At 35.8% G+C, this 16545-nt stretch overlaps 1 protein-coding gene across 3 annotated transcripts; it reads right to left on the bottom strand.

Moving 5' to 3' along the window:
- Positions 1-2354: 2354 nt before the first annotated feature.
- Positions 2355-16296, bottom strand: LOC121739239. Of its 3 annotated transcripts, none has more exons than XM_042131596.1 (11): positions 15845-16296; positions 15420-15579; positions 15122-15339; positions 14803-15011; positions 14253-14358; positions 13810-14024; positions 10281-10476; positions 7953-8030; positions 6141-6254; positions 5483-5672; positions 2355-2756 (listed from the first exon to the last, which is right to left on the bottom strand). In XM_042131596.1, the coding sequence occupies exons 2-11, from the start codon at positions 15450-15452 to the stop codon at positions 2733-2735; spliced, it is 1383 nt and encodes a 460-aa protein (XP_041987530.1). In that variant the 5' UTR covers positions 15453-15579; positions 15845-16296; the 3' UTR covers positions 2355-2732. The 3 variants fall into 3 exon arrangements, with proteins under 3 accessions (XP_041987530.1, XP_041987528.1, XP_041987529.1); XM_042131594.1 differs by having other exon boundaries at positions 15420-15539; XM_042131595.1 differs by lacking the exon at positions 7953-8030 and having other exon boundaries at positions 15420-15539.
- Between the last annotated feature and the right edge of the window lie 249 nt (positions 16297-16545).

Raw genomic sequence — 16545 nt, 5'->3', positions numbered from 1 at the left:
GAGTTATTTTTCAGCTTAAAATAATTTTCTGCAGGAACCTAGGTAATTACTATTTTATGGTGCCTTCTCACGGCGCGTATTATCGCAAGCCGCGATAATACGCGCCGTGTGGAGGGGTGACTCGGGCTGGCTCGAGCAGGCGCGTTTAATATCACGCGCCAGCTCGAGCCACGCGCCGTAAGGAAGTGGTGGCGTGGTTGCGTTCTCCACCACTTCACCACGAGCCGCGCCGCGCCCGCTCGAGCCACGCGCCGTGTGAAGGGGTGGCGCGGCGCGGCTCGTGCAGGCGCGTCCCGATCCGATTAAAGTCGGTAACTTCAAAGGCGCGGCTTGAGCAAACAGGCGAGCACGAGCCACCCCTTCTCACGGCGCGTGGTATTACAAGCCGCGCCACGCCGACAAAAATTCAAGTAAAATGAAACTTTATTAACATGATAATAGATATCATTTTGCTCTAAGTCCCTTCGTTAAATAACTAAATTTTAATGAAATGCAACTTTATTCACTAGGCAACTAGGTTGCATTTCAATCTATGCCGCTAATTTTATTAAATTAAGTGTAATTCATTTATTTGATAATATCTGTTATCACAAATTATTATAGTATGTATATGTAGCCGCCAAGCAGCGGCATCTACCGCTGCTTGGCTTGTGATATCACACGCCGTGAGAAGCCAGCCTTAAGCTGAAAAATAACTCAAACATGTTAAATATTTTCGTATGAGAAAATGATTTTGGTATTACGTAGGTATGTATGAGAATTTCGATGGCACCCGGCCTCTTAAGCCTTGTTCATAATGTGTGATTTGGTTTGGGTTTTTGTCAGTCACGGCCGCGTGGCCCGTACCGCGTGGATCGGAAAGCCTTTAACGTCGAAATCGCTTGTATTGGTCCATCACGAGCCAAAGTGGAGGGGCCCCATACTGTATCGGTAACAACATAACAACAATGATTGTTGCGTTAAAGTTACCCTCAAGGCCGCAATAAGAAAAATTTAATGATTACTTTAATGTAAAAAAGAATTCGACATAAACTCCATACATTTTCTACTAAAGTTATGTAAATTTTTACTATACTTAAGTTAAGTAATTATTAAAGGTCTCTAAATGCGGCCATTAATTTCGGGATAAAGATGGGACACCCAAGCTTGGCATAGTCGGTTAACGGTTTACAGTAGATTATATAGAATGTTCTTCGGATACATGAAAGAGAAGGATGTTTTCAAACGATTAGGTACAATTTAGAACCCAGTCTGGAGCAAGTAGACCCTAGTCTTAGCAGATTGTATACTAAGCAGTAGATCCTAGATGTTGGGGTAAAGTTGGGATAGATACAAGTCAAAACTATCTCGAAACTGAATTATTGTACGATTAACTGTCACGCGTCGCGGATGCATCTATTGACATGTCACCTTTACATTCAGTCCATTAAGCCGTATACGGTATACTCCAACAAAAGTCACTGGTATACAGATATACAAGGAACAGTTCGGTTTTTTTATAATTATTACAAGACTTTGCTACTTACACACGTAAAATTTTACCTAGGATCTACTGAATTTGCTAGAAATATCTTATACATTACAAAATAACACAATATATTTATAGAAAAATAAATATTTGGCATCAAAAAGTCTATTCTTTAAATGAAGACTAGTTTATTAATGTTAACAAAAATACTGTATTACAAATTAATGGAAGTTATTAATAGCGTAATTTTTGTAGTAGGTATGCCGTATGTCAAACTCCAAACTTATTTTACTACATTAATAAACACGCATTTTCACACATTTAATAAAAAAATAAATGCACTATAATCATAATATTGTGATTAATGGTAATAATTAAACAAATAAATTTCGATGAAATGGAGGGCATTTTATATTTTAGACTAAAAAAATAACATTAACACGATTACAGTAAACCGAAACTAAATACGTAATTAAAATTTTAGGCCCACTAGCGGCAATCCTGCGTTAACATTTAAATAATATTATAACATTTAAATAATATTATGCCATCATCATCCCTTTTACACAAAAAATAAAGGGGCAACAATATATTTAATTAAGAATTAAAGATTCAAGCAAGTAGACCAGTAGCTTAAAATCATTTTCCATATTATGATGTGTTGCTAGTTTTGTTATTTAGTCAATTATTTGGCTGTTAAACTTTTCTACATAATTTCTCAGTATCTATGTACTGACTTTACCCGTAAAGAATACTGTATTTAAAACCAGTTATTAAATACAAAATGAGATCATTATTACGACACCTATATTGCACACTATTATACTAATAAATTATATTGGCACATACTAAGGTATTCATTTAAAACAATACTGCTAGTATAATGTTACTATATTGTATAACATTTTTATTTAATAAAATTTATTTGGACGAGGCTTATCTAGTGCAAAAATTACTAGTGGCCGAAATATCTAAGCGTTGCCAGGGATTTAAAAGATACAGTAACTTTAAAATGAAAGTATGTAGCCATATTTAAAAAAAATTTAAACAATTTCACGTTCATCTAAATATAAATAATAATAATACTAACCTTTCGAGATCAATTTTTAAGCTAAGGGAGTTAAAGTCTCTTATACTATAACATCTATTTTGAACAAAATATGAAATCATATAATGCTCTACACTAAGCAAGCCCATTTTCTGTGTTCATCTAATGAAACCAAAACGGGGAATGTACCGCTATTCAATATATTTTCTTGATAAATTAAGTTCTTCTTCCTACGTCACTCTGAAATTAGAAAATATATAATGTAAATATAGTTATAAGAAATTCATTGAATTACTTCTATGCATACAAATTAGGACCTATTATTTAAAATTTCTTGCAAAATGCTTTTATTGTTATCCCAATGATTTTTGGTCTGCGAAATACGTCATAACTTTTGCGCATTTTACAGATTTAATTTCATAAGTGGCGACCGGACAAGATGTGAGCAGTGAGTATGACCGTGACATTCCAAAAGTGTGTGTTGAAAAGATAAGTTGATTCATAGGCAGATGGCAGAGTAGACAGAACTAAGGAGTACCTCGACTTCCAACAAACGGGCGAATATACGCGAGTTGGACGCGAGTGTCACTTTCGACATGTTTCACAATGCTGAGTTCAGAGTTAGGCGCGCGCCGACCGATGTCTTCTAAGTCGATCTACTTGTTAGTTCTGTTTACTCTGCAGATGGCGAATCTACGTAGTTTGGTCAACTTATGTCGGACTTAGGTCGACCCAGCCAGATATATCACGACTTACTTTGAACTGACATAATCCAATTAAATGACGTAGGACCGTCAACTACACAATAGATATTATCTATGTACATTTTGGCCAAAAAGAGTAAAAAATGAGTGAGTGTTCTTCGTAGCTTCATATTTTTGACGTAAATTACACACTCATGACAACAATCTTGTTAGGAAAATCTTTAATCAATTTTTACTCTTTTTGGCCAGGCTGTACTGATATAATATTATCATGTCACGGCATAAGATTTCCTGTCCTAACAGTCAGTTCAGTAACAGTCACGTACTCTCAACAAATCTGAGACCATAGCCAAAGTCCTTTTCATTAAAAACGATGACGAAATTCGTTATCAAAATGTATGGGATTTGACATTAGTATTCGCAAGCCAAATGTCATCCAGCGTTGACTTATGTCAAACCGCATACATTTTGATAACGAATTGCGTCATCGTTTGTAAGGAAAGATACTTTGTCTAAGGGGCCTGGATGGGCCATTATCTACGAATAATAGAAACTAAAGAAACGTAACTCTCATACTTCAACCGTTTTGAATTTGGTTCTTTTTCGCACACTACAATAAGACAATAGCTACGAAACACTAAGCGCTCTTACAGACGAACGGCACGTGTCGGCGGCATGTGTCGGCGGCAGTCGACGGCCGTCGGCGGCACGTGTCGGCGGCAGTTGACGGCAGTCGACGGCAGCCGACGGCAGCCGTTGACAATTTATGACGCTTGCAGGGGACCTACCACGACCTTTCCTAAAACGATCATGTTTCCAGAAAGCTTTATTGTAAGATTACAATAACATTACCGTACTCACTTTTCAAATATGATTTTACTAAAAAACAGTAAAAAATGCTAAATATTGTTAAACCCGCTGTGAAATATCAACTTTTTTGAGATCGCTAGCTTGACGTTAAGTAATTATTGCTTATCTGTCAAACGGTGTCGCTTAATAGAGGTGGTGGTAGGCCCCCAGTTGTGACGTACCGCCTAAAGGTAAGCGGCCACAGGTCGGTATCATACGCAACGGACGTCTCGCATCAAACGGATATTTTTTTCACAGTACTTCCGCTGAATCGGCAGCGTATGGATTATCGAATAGTCTAGTAAATGAATGCTCAAAAGGGGGGTGTGGATGGAATAGTCGAAAGCAGAAATTTTGACTTTGAAACTTTGTTTGGACTAATTTGAAGATAAACATACTGTCTAGTCGGTAATCTGTACGCTGCCGATACAGTGGACGTACTGTAAAAAAAATATCCGTTTGATGCGAGACGTCCGTTGCGTACGATACCGACCTGTGGACCTTTACCTTTACGCGCTACGTCACAACTGCAAGCGTGATAAACTGTCGACGTCTGCCGTCGACTGCCGCCGACACGTGCCGTTCGTCTGTAAGCGCTCTTACACTCTTTACTAATATAGCCATTGACAATTATTGTCACTTCTATAAATACACAAAATTGTGTACCGAATACATGCATTAAGTATGCATATATGGATACGATGGGTTGCTAGTAGGTATGCGATGAGGTCCGTATGTAATGAAAGTCTAGACTTACTGATACAGCAGGTTATATTGTCCAAGCACATACACTAGGTTCATATCTATAGTTCGAAAGAAGGTGCAGAACAGGAGATGAAAAAGCACAGTATGATAATAGCACGAAATGATATTTTAAAGAGTTCAAACACAGGATAGTGATGCGGCTGCGGCGAACAAGCGAGTGACATGCGCTCCGCGTCAGTATCGGGGGAGTGACTGGGGAGGTTCTAGAAAACATGCGAGCGCGCCGCTCCGGCGGGACCGGTTATATCGATAGTGCGACTGCTCGATAAACCGCTATCGATAATCTGTCGTATCGATATCGACCATCTGGTATACATTAAGTTTACTTAACAAATAAAATATATATTTGTTAATATGTAAAATATGTATACATATAAAATATTAAAATATGTATACGTAAAATTGTAAATATACATAAGAAAGTGTATATTATGTGCTTGTAAATATTGTAAATATAAAATCTAAAAATGTAAATAAAGAAATATAAAATGAATAAAGGTAGGCCACACATATATTCGGGTCTCATTGTGTAGACTCGCGAACCAATTTTTGACACGGTTACTCTTCCTTGGTTTTTATTATTCGTAGGCCATTATGTATGTTTTTCAGACATACTGCCGCCAGTAACATTTGTTTTAGGTAACTTACACTATACGAGATTTTCTTGTTGAGTTTCTGGTATATTGACCCCTTGGCGAGTCCAGCTGGGCCTTTAGCCAAATTCGATGCGCCTTTCGGTGTCGACAGGTTAGGTGTCCTAGGCTCTGGGCCTTCCGCCTTAATGCATTTGCCATGTCTGATCTCAGGGTTAGGACCGTTCCAAGTCATGTAGTCTTCCCTGTAATAAAAAAGTTAAATTACCATTGAGTTTAGTTGACACATATACTCACTGCCAAAATTGTAGTCGCGCTATATCAAGCCCAACAACATAGTCCGAACAAAGTATGTAGGTCCGTCATAAAATGTCTAAGAATCAGATTCACTGAAGTCACTGTGCACTGTAGGTGCACAAATTCAGAGTAAGTATACATTGGGAAGGAAAAAACATGATTCAAATCGTAATTTTCACGACGGAAACAGTAAAATTTTATTTTCGAAACGCCGAAATAAAATGCCAAGTACAAATTGGACTCGCACACGAAGGGTCCGTACCCTTTTATAGCAAAAATAGGAAAAAAGAGTCTTTTGTTTGAGAGCCTCTCCTTTGGGTACGGAACCCTAAAAAGATTCATATTAAGAAGAGATAGACAAGTTTTACATATTATATTATTTCGTGTAATTATTATAATTTTTCTTGGATACTTACAACAACAAACTGTCTTTAGGTCCATTTCTTAAAGAAGGATTGGGACCATTGGACGGCACAGAATACTGAGACTTATACTTGTTTTCCACATGTTTACTCGTTTTTAAAATTGGCCTGAAAAATAAGTCCCAAAATTACTCAACATACAACACATTTTATACCTAACTATAAAAACATATTATTGTGATGTCTAGAATACTCGTGTAGTTCTATGTACATACAAGGAAATATTTTAAACTAAGACATCTCACAAATTAATATCTGAGGGCCTAGACAAGCGGCAAGCGATTATCGTAAATGCCAATGCCAACGTCACAAAATGTATGGGATTTGACATTAGTATTCGCTGGCGAAGCGATGACTTATGTCAAATCGCATACATTTTGTTAGCGTTTACGATAATCGCTTGCCACTTGTCTACTAGGGCTGTTCGACATAATATGGAACCTACCTACAACACTATATAAGCCTGTGCGGTAATAGCGAAAACCTCTCAAATCTATTCTACGCATCACATCGACTAGCTAAATACAAGTGACAATATGGGAGAGTAGGGTATGATGTGGTAACTGAGGTTCAGAGCATAATAGCTCTTATGTCAGGTTGACAAGAACAATAATACTTTAAACTTCTGGTACCCTATAGCCCTACCATCCCTTACTAAGATTTATTTTCCAAACCTATCAATAATTATTATCTGTTGTAATAATATTACTGACGATAAAATCCACAAATTTTCAGTTATCTAGCCTACATATTGTTTTTGCTGTTATTTTGTTTCCAGGCTCCAGCTGGATAGCTTTTTCCCCATTAACATATTAAATATTATTCTTCAAGTTCTTATGTACGAATAATTATAAGGACAGATAAAATAACATTGATTATACAAATGACAACATAATAATGTTAAAGAAAAATAACACTTTACAATAGCCAAAACAAATAAAATGAATATGAAAATGACCTAACTCTAGTCTAAACAATGCACGTCACATATTAGCTAACACAATACAATAAAAACATGATATTTATGAAGTAAATAAAATACTTGACAATGAAAATACACATACAAGAAACAAAAAATTGAAACTCTTATTACAATAAGTACAATATTTTATTAAATACGACAATATTAAGACTAAATTAAGCAAAGAAAACAAAAATATATAATATAGCTCTATGACTTACATTCAACAAACCCTGTACTTTTATTATAAAGCATACAATACAATATCTTAATAGTACCTCTCACTTACAATGACATCACACTGAATTTCAAAACTGTTTCACACTTTCAAAATAAAATGCAGTAAATTAATTACTGTTTGTAATAAGCAATACGACAAAACTGGGTCTAAATTTCAAATTCTTATGAATCTTTTTTTATATTTTCAATTCTGAAGTAAGCTTTAACTGTTACTTTAAATGTGTAACAGTTATGAAAATCCATGCCTAAAGATAAGTCACACCATACTAAAGAAATCCTTTCAAACGAGGTCTAAGATAGGTCCCATTAAATCACATATTATTAAATACATAAATGGCACTTCATTGCAACAAATAAATTATCCTATCAGTCTTTTTTTTTTTTATTTAATTTAGTTGTTTAGTCATTGACATAGAATTAATATTATTTCTCTTTAAATTAAGTAGGGAAAAACTCCGCATTGATTTAACATGAACAGTTTATCCACCCCTCCGTTGTAAATTGACTGTCTAATATTTTATCCGACTTCCAAAAAAGTAGTGCGTTATTCGTTATTTTCAATTTTGTTAAATTTAATAGGACCGTTCGACCGTCATGCAACATACTTCAGATGCTCGGTCCAAATCTTGAGGCGTCGCGCGACGGGCGCGGGCCGGGGACTCGCCTCCCGCTCCTCGCTGATACTACCCACGAAACCAATGAGAATGGCTGATGCTCACGGGGAGAGATTGATAAACAGTTACTCAAAATATGCCTTAAGAAGTGCTATCATTTTAAAATAAGCCAACAGCAAGATACCCAAAATATTTCTGAACTAGGCCGAGGCTTATGTGAATTTAAAAATCTCTTGAGTACTTTGATTTTAAAAGTACCTACTGATACAGTCAATATGTAACGAAAAATTGAGCGTTCTTTTAGAGCGTTAGGGGGGCATGTCAAGAGGTCACATAAAAATTAAAAAGGTCGCGCTAATTGCTGTTTTTTGAGAAATCCAAAAAATTAATTAAAAAATTTGAAATACTTTTTTCTCGGAAACTATTTGTTTTAGGAAAAAGTTTTTTAATTAAAAAATATAGAGGGCATTGCGAACTACATTTTTTGTCATTGGAGTGACGAAATCCGACTTAAAATACGAAAAGTAGAGGGCGCTTTATTGCGGAGTATTTTCTATAGAAAAAAAATTATTTTCTCATAATAATATAAATGAGAAAGTTATTCGTCACAAAACTGGCTACAACTTTGATTCAAACAAAATTTTTTTGAGCGCCATAAACCCTAGAAAGACCGGACTTTGCGTATATCTAGAAGGACTGACCACACAAATTAAGTTTACCAATTTTAATTTATTGTTGTATTTGTTTCTACTAACATTTACAGTAAATAAAATCAAAAAAATTAAAAGTTGAAACACGAAACGAAGAAATAAGAAAGAAATTTTCCAAAGCATCAATAATAAAGTAAATAATGAACAAGAAAACTTTCAATTATTAGCAAAGCAAAATCAATTAATTAAGAAATACCAGTTCCTATGAAAAAAGATGCTTTTAAAAATGTCATTTCACTTATTAATACAAACTTCGAATTGACAAAAAAATATTATTAATTTTTTATTGTACTAACTTCATTGTTTTTGTTATTTTGATGATAAATTTATAATTTCTAGAGATCGCCCAATGGTCGAAATTCGACTTTAGTTTCAACGATATTAGGACTACTATATTTTGTAAAGAAATATAGTCAATATTCATTTTTTGTACAAATCAAGTCATGTTATCAATTTTTTTTTTGATATAAAAAATAAAAAGCAATTACTAATATTTCATTTGAATAAAAAAAATGCATTGCATGAAGACTGTGCAACGGCACGGTACATAATGTACAATTTGTACACTTCGACAAGTTCCAGCTCGAAAACAGTTAGTTTTATAAAAATTTTGTTTGTATAAAAGTTGTAGCTAATTTTGTGACGAACAACTTTCTAATTTACATTATTATGAAAAAAAAACATTTTTTCCTATCGAAAATACCGTTGTAACACTTTTTTGATCCATTAGCGCCCTCTATTTTTTGTGTTTTAAGTCGGATGATCTCACTCTAATGACAAGAAATATAGTTCGCAATGCCCTCTACATTTTTTATTTAAAAAACTTTTTCCTAAACCCAATAGTTTCCGAAAAAAAGCATTTCAATTTTTTTTATTAATTTTTTGGATCTCAAAAACAGCAATTAGCGCGACCTTTTTAATTTTTCTGTGACCTCTTGACATGCCTCCCTAACGATTCATCACGTCAAATAACGGTAAGTCTTTATTCGAAGACCAAATTACCTATTTATTGTACTATACAGTAAGTCGAATTAGTGTTTGAATGATAGCTCAAAGAACTCATAATAATACTGCGTTTATCATTAACATGTGCATTATTAGTTCGATACCTACTACATTGACCATTAGCATATTAATATTTATCCATATGCCTACTGTATTAAGTAAAACAAAACCTATGTTTTTAAGCTACGTTCTAATTTATCAATCTCACCACAAAAAAGGAAAATAATTTGGTTGCACAAGTAACATATGATATTAAATATGTGTCTATAAATTGTAATTTATTATTATGTTCTCGGAAAATGCTTTTTTCATTATGTCACCATACTTGTACAACATCTGAATTCAAGCAAAAAAGCATAATATGTGTATAAATTTAACGAACGGAAATGTTATAATATGATTAAATTTTGGAAAGTTTTACCAATTTTTAAAGTAAAGTTGAGTATGATATGAGTGTGAAACTGTGTTACTACTTTACATTAAACATATTTTGTTAGTATAATATAGTTATGTAGTAATAAAATGTGCACTTAAAATATTATATTGACAGTCTGTTTAAGATGGTGATTAGTGGCTGGAATTTTAGTACAAAAATTCTACATACCCATTTTTTGGCTCGTTGATAATTTTAGGCTTGTTTTCTTTGACGTCTGATTTGACAGGTTTAGGGTTCTCTTCTTCCATAAGTACCGCTGCAAGAATCTGTTCTGCCCGTTCTTCATAGTAGTCAACACTTTCTAGTGCAATAGCCACTACCCTCTCTGCCACTTTACTATACTTCTTTGTAAGTTTTTCCCTTACTAAAAGTAAATCATAATATTATAAAACAAAGTCGCTTTTTTTTCCTCATGTCCCTTTGTTCCCTTTAATCTTTAAAACTACGCAAAGGATTTTGATGCGGTTTTCTTTAACAGATAGAGTGATTCAAGAGGAAGGTTTATAAGTATACTTACTAATATTAATGATGTCGTAAATAACTAAATTTTTTTCGCTTACATTGCAAACGCAGGCTGAACCCAACGAGAATTATCAAAATAATGTACCAAGTATTGTACATTGAAAAGGTCTACAGAAAACTCCGCGATTGTATATGTCTATCTCTTATGGATATGCCACAATAATTTTTTTTGTCATTTACTTTTTACGACAAATAATGCCTAATATTCGAAGCAATTTTAATAAATACAGCATTAATTCTTATCCAATTAAATAACTTAAATACATTGTTGATTTAATGTAGATCTATATGGCCCTTTACTGCATATATGATTTAAATGAATGAAAATTTTCGAAGATATTATAGATTTAAAAATTGCGGGATGAAGCTTTTGCGGCGGTACCGACCAATGCGGGCCACGGGTAGTAATCTATACTAATAATTAATATTATAAATGCGAAAGTATCTCTGTCTGTCTGTTTGTCTCGCTTTCACGCCAAAACTACCGAACCGATTGTAATGAAATTTTTTATACAGATAGTCTAAAGCCTGAGAAAGGACATTATGGACCTGACACTCAAAATCAGGCTGACACAAGGTTGCCCACAAGGAGGTGTGCTGTCGCCCCTGGAATGGTCCCTGGTAGTGGATGAGCTACTAAGGGAACTGAACCTCATAGGTTACTACGCTCAAGGGTACGCTGACGACCTGGCGATTATGGTGGTGGGAAAATGCGCATCGGTGGTCGCTGGGTTGATGCAGTCAGCACTAAGAATCGTCGAGGATTGATGCCAAAGGGTCAAGCTAACAGTAAACGCTGATAAGACGGTCTTGATACCTTTCACCAAAAAGGAGGACTAAGACCCCCAACACTCTTCGGGAAAACTATTAAGTTTGCGGGTGATGTCAAATATCTAGGAGTAATCCTAGACAAAGGACTCACTTGGAATAAACACATCGAGTATATTACGAAAAAGGCTAGATGAGCTCTGGGTTCCTGTTGGAAGCTTGTCAGCTCTAAATGGGGTATTCGGCCGAAGGCAATGCTATGGCTATATACAGCCGTAGTGAGACCGATTACCACATATGGCAGCGCAATGTGGCATAAAAAGGCTGAACAAGTAAACTGTAATAAAAGACTAAACAGCGTACAGAGACTGGCATGTCTAATAATCACGGGTGCACTCTCGTCAACACCCACCGCTTCTCTCGAGGCCCTGATCAACTTAAATCCGCTTCCTCTGCTTGTTCAGATGGAGGTCAAAATAGTGGCTCTCAGAGCCAGGACGGCGGGTAGGACAAATTGGGTCTCCACCCCATTTCGACATCTGGAACAGTCTCTCAGTGAATCACCTATCATGGCCATGCCATCAGATGCCATGAGCAAGGTGTATAGCTTTTCGAAGCAGTACCAGGTTTTTATACCTTCCAGGGAGGACTGGGAAAGAAAAATCCCAATCGATGTCCGCCCTAGCGACATAGTTTGGTTCACGGATGGATCAAGGAAAGACAACCGTGCGGGAGCCGGATTCTACGGGGGCAGGCCACCAAAAGGCAAATACGCCAGTTTGGGGGAGTTTTCGACCGTGTTTCAGGCTGAAGTCTTCGCTATCCTCGGTTGTTCACTAGAAAGCCTGGAGATGGCCCTAGTTAATAAAAAACGTTTTTATCTTCTCCGATAGTCAAGCCGCACTTAAAGCACTGACTGCCGCAGAAGTCTCGTCCAAATTAGTTCTGGAATGCGTTGAGACGTTGAACATGCTAGGAAGGAACAACAACATCCGCCTAGTATGGGTCCCGGGCCACAGCAACGTCCCCGGCAATGAAACCGCTGACGAACTGGCTAGGCTTGGGGCCGAGAGAATATATGGTCCAGAACCAGTCTGTGGTATAACTCCCAGTACCACAAAGCAAGTGCTCAAGGAATGGGGTCACAGACTATGCAGGAAGCAATGGGCTGAGACCCCTGGCCTTGAACACTCCAAGGCACTAATTCCTGACTTCAAAAAGAAACAATCAGAATTAGTGCTCACCTTGGGTAGGAACCAATTAAGAATCCTTACCAGAAGCCTAACTGGGCACTGCAAGCTCAACAAACACCTAAACAGAATGGGTATTTGTAACATAACGACTTGCAGATTGAGGAGGAGGATGAAACACCTATTCACCTTCTCTTCGACTGCCCTGCTCTACTACAGAGCAGGAACAGCCACCTTGGTCGCCAAGAATACTCGTCCACAAAGGAAATTCGTGGCACCAACCCCAACCATATCGTTCAATTTATGAGCAGTATTGGGTTAGGGATGATACTCTAGTACGAAGGAGTCACAATAGATCCTCATGGGTCGCAGTGACGTCAGGGCTACAGCGACCTGCCTTCTTTAAAAAAAAAAAAGGACATAAGCTACTTTTTTACTGGAAAAAAGGTTGTAAGGGGGTGAAAATGCGTAAATTTGTTCAAATTAAGTTAGCTCCAAAAATTCATAATAGATGGCGCCGTCTCCTACATCGCGCTGACGCTTGCTCAAAAGTCTTTCTATAAGAGGTGGTATCATCTTACATTCGAGTGTCGATTTTCTTCGATTGTTATTTGTAATTACGTTATTAACGTTATTAAATTAAATAACTCAGTACTCAGTATATATAAATAATAACTCAGTACTTATATAATTAATAGTTTATGAGTAAAGTTGTGTAATTGGGGGGCTAAATAAGCTTTAAGATTTGGCATAAAATATAAAGTTTAAGTAATTTGAAAAAATGAAATATGATGTGCACACTGCACATCTGTTTTGATTTGAGGTACAAGGGTTTTTTTTAAGCTTTTGACACCAATTTTGTTGACGTCGAGCGCTATAAACTGAAGTCCACGCGGACGAAGTCGCGGGCAACAGCTAGTAATGAATAGAAGTCAAAGCGGCTGAAACGATGCGAAGCTGTGGCGGGTCGCTAGTTTATAATATTTCAAGACCTAGTTAGGGATTTAGGAGCAAGGTATAACACCTCAGTTTCATAATAATTCTAGTCTTATTTTGGCTATTTTGCTTTGAATTTTAGGTACCCCAAAAGATGGGGTATACCACTTTCCTATATTGGTGAAATCCTAAGCATTCAGTATAATTACATATATAGAAAAGCATTTGGAAGGTTTATAAACCTGTAAAATTATTTCATATGAGTAAGTAACTCAACTTACAATCATTTTTTTCCTCTAAAGTTTTCATGATGGTTACAACTTTTTTAGGTGGTTGCGGTGATTCCTTCTTCTTCTGTGCACTTACTAATGTTTCCTTTTTATTGAATCCCATAGTAATTAGTTCTTCACTTGCTTTTTGTACATTGTTATCTTTGTTGGCGAGAACATCTAATATTAATGTTTCCTCTGCTTTTGGGAATATGCTCTTCATATATCTGTATGAAAGGTTTTAAATTTTTATGGCTGTATGTCACATAAGTTTATCAGATTGTCAGATGTTTAATCATATTATGGTCACTTTTTTATACATTTTTGTAATATCAATAGAATTCAATGTGATAGGTAATGTATATGTTTTAGAGTTAAGAGATTGAACATAAGATATGATAAAAATATATGAAGGTTGTAATATTTTGAGAGAGAACCAAATGTGAAAGACTTACTTTAATTTCATTTTTGGTGATTGGTGCTTAGTTTGTCCATCATATGACCTTGTTGTTCCATAATAACTGGAGGCTCCAGAAGTTGGTCTTAATAGAAGTGGAGAACCTTGAAAACAAAAATTAAAAGTACTTTCCTTATTAACTGACTAAATTAAACTAAATAAAAAATAATCCAGACCAATATAATATTACAAATGCTATAGTGTGTTCATTATCTCTTCATGCTTAAATTACTGAAATGATTTGAAATCAGATTTGGTATGCAGATAAAAGTATCTGCATTCCAGGTCCCTTGGGAAGGACATTATATGGTTTTTATCTTGGAAAAATGTATGGATCCCACATGATAAACATTAATAATTTGCGCTTAAGCTGCTAAACCAGAATTGGTAAAAATTGGTATTAGTGAAGATTTCTCACAAAATTGGTAACCTCGAGTCCTGGGGAAGGACTTAAGGTATCCTTATACCGATTTTTAGGATATTTTCAGTTCCAGAGAACCAATTAAGATAACTATAATAATAATAAATGAACTATAATATTATGTTACCTTGTGGTGTTCCTGTCATTGGAGTTAAATGGTTAGAGCTATGCATAGAACCGGACACTCCTTTTGCCAATTGTAGAGCTGAGTACACCCCCATAGCCCCTTTCTGCAACCGGTGAACTGACGGAGACATGGAGAGTGGACCAGGTGTTGTGATCGGATGTTTCTCAACTTGCAATGCACTTATTACCACGGCTTCACGATTGTAATATCTAAAAATATAAAGTAGGTAATTAATAAAGAAAAAAAAGTTTCGGTGTCAGCTTTTATGAATTCAGAAAATAATTACCAGAAAGTAAATATACTTTGGTATGTAACTTACTTTTTTAACAAAATTTTGATGTGCGTCTCACTAACAGTTGGAAACATAGCACTTATTTTAGCAACCAAAGCATCAGTGTCAGAATTTAAGGTAAGGGACTCTTGAAATTTTTCATTCAAATGTGAAATGCGGCCAGGCAGAGGACTTCCTTTTGGTGTGAGACATAGTGCTCGGCCCAGGATTGGACTATCACTAGGAGTAGCATATGCCCTGTGGTCCTAGAAATTATACATAAATATGATGATACACACAAATAACATGAAGTGATACAAAATAGCACTAAAGAAATAATACTTACAATATGTGGTTTAAGACCCTTCGGGTGAAACATCTGTGGGCTGTGCTGTGCTTGAAACGCGTGCTGCAGGCGGACGGGGGAGGGATAGGGATGGACATGGTAAGGGGAGCCATGAACTGACTGTTGAATCCATTGGTACAGACATAGTGAACAAACCACACTGTGAACAAGTGCTAGTGCGTTTATTTCTTATAATATTAGCAATATAACGATAAATACTTATATAAAGAAATTATTAAGCAGAGTCGAGTTGTATGTATTCCCTATGTGTATTATATATTGCGAGTTGAAGGCAAACTGTACACTTATGACTAACCTAATACCATCTAATACCAATATTTTTTAATATTATAGTTCCTATTATAAGTTAGTAAAATTGCATTTATTTCAGTTGCGAATACAATAATAAATGCATAATAACTTACCTGAGGATGGATACAATCCAAAGCTATGTGATGTGCAGCACTTTGAATGGACTTATGTTTGGAGCGTAAATCCTCCATTTGGCTTGTGATTATTTGTATTTTTAAAACGATTTATATCTTATGACAATAATACCAGAACAACTAATTTCAAGCATTGTTCAACAAACTACGACACGATTTAAATTAGAATACATTTCCCTCCTTTATTTTTGTTTGGCATTCAAGGAAGCACGTCGGCGAGCACTATAATAATATCAATTAAAATTTGTACTAAATTGCATAGTCCTTGTTGTTTTGCTCGTCTTCCTAAATTTGTAGGATAATACTGCGTATTCTGTTCGAAATCAATAATTTTTGGCCGGAGCCTAGCGTCAAGACTCGAGCAGCGAGCCCGGATTTCGCATAGTGATGTTCATTTCATGGTAGGTACCAAATAATTTTGGTACCAAATTACCAATCGATTTGCAATCGATTAACGATGGCAATTTTGTACTCTACAGTCCAATGATAATATTTTTTTTGATTTGTTCTTGTTTACCCATTGATTTAAATTTTATTGTGTACTGAGTACCGTACAGTTCGACAAGGCTTTATTTGAACGTGGGTACAGTATAGCATACGTAGTATCCCTAAGTAGTCTGTGAGTATAGCAATATTAGTCCCTACAGTAACGAAACGCCTTTGATGTCGCACGATGCCGC

The sequence above is a fragment of the Aricia agestis genome, chromosome Z (genome assembly GCF_905147365.1).
Source record: "Aricia agestis chromosome Z, ilAriAges1.1, whole genome shotgun sequence".
Classification (NCBI taxonomy): Eukaryota; Metazoa; Arthropoda; class Insecta; order Lepidoptera; family Lycaenidae; genus Aricia; species Aricia agestis.
Note: the sequence above shows the minus strand (reverse complement) of the source record. Positions and strands in the feature narration are given on the sequence as shown.

Excerpts from the sequence above, each read along its gene's own strand:
- LOC121739239 (XM_042131594.1), bottom strand. The coding sequence starts at position 15,922 with ATGGAGGATTTACGCTCCAAACATAAGTCCATTCAAAGTGCTGCACAT. Across the intron at positions 14,359-14,802 it reads AATGACAGGAACACCACAAG|GTTCTCCACTTCTATTAAGA; the intron begins GTAACATAATAT and ends TTTGTTTTCAAG. Across the intron at positions 8,031-10,280 it reads ATCAACGAGCCAAAAAATGG|TATCAGCGAGGAGCGGGAGG; the intron begins GTATGTAGAATT and ends TTTCGTGGGTAG.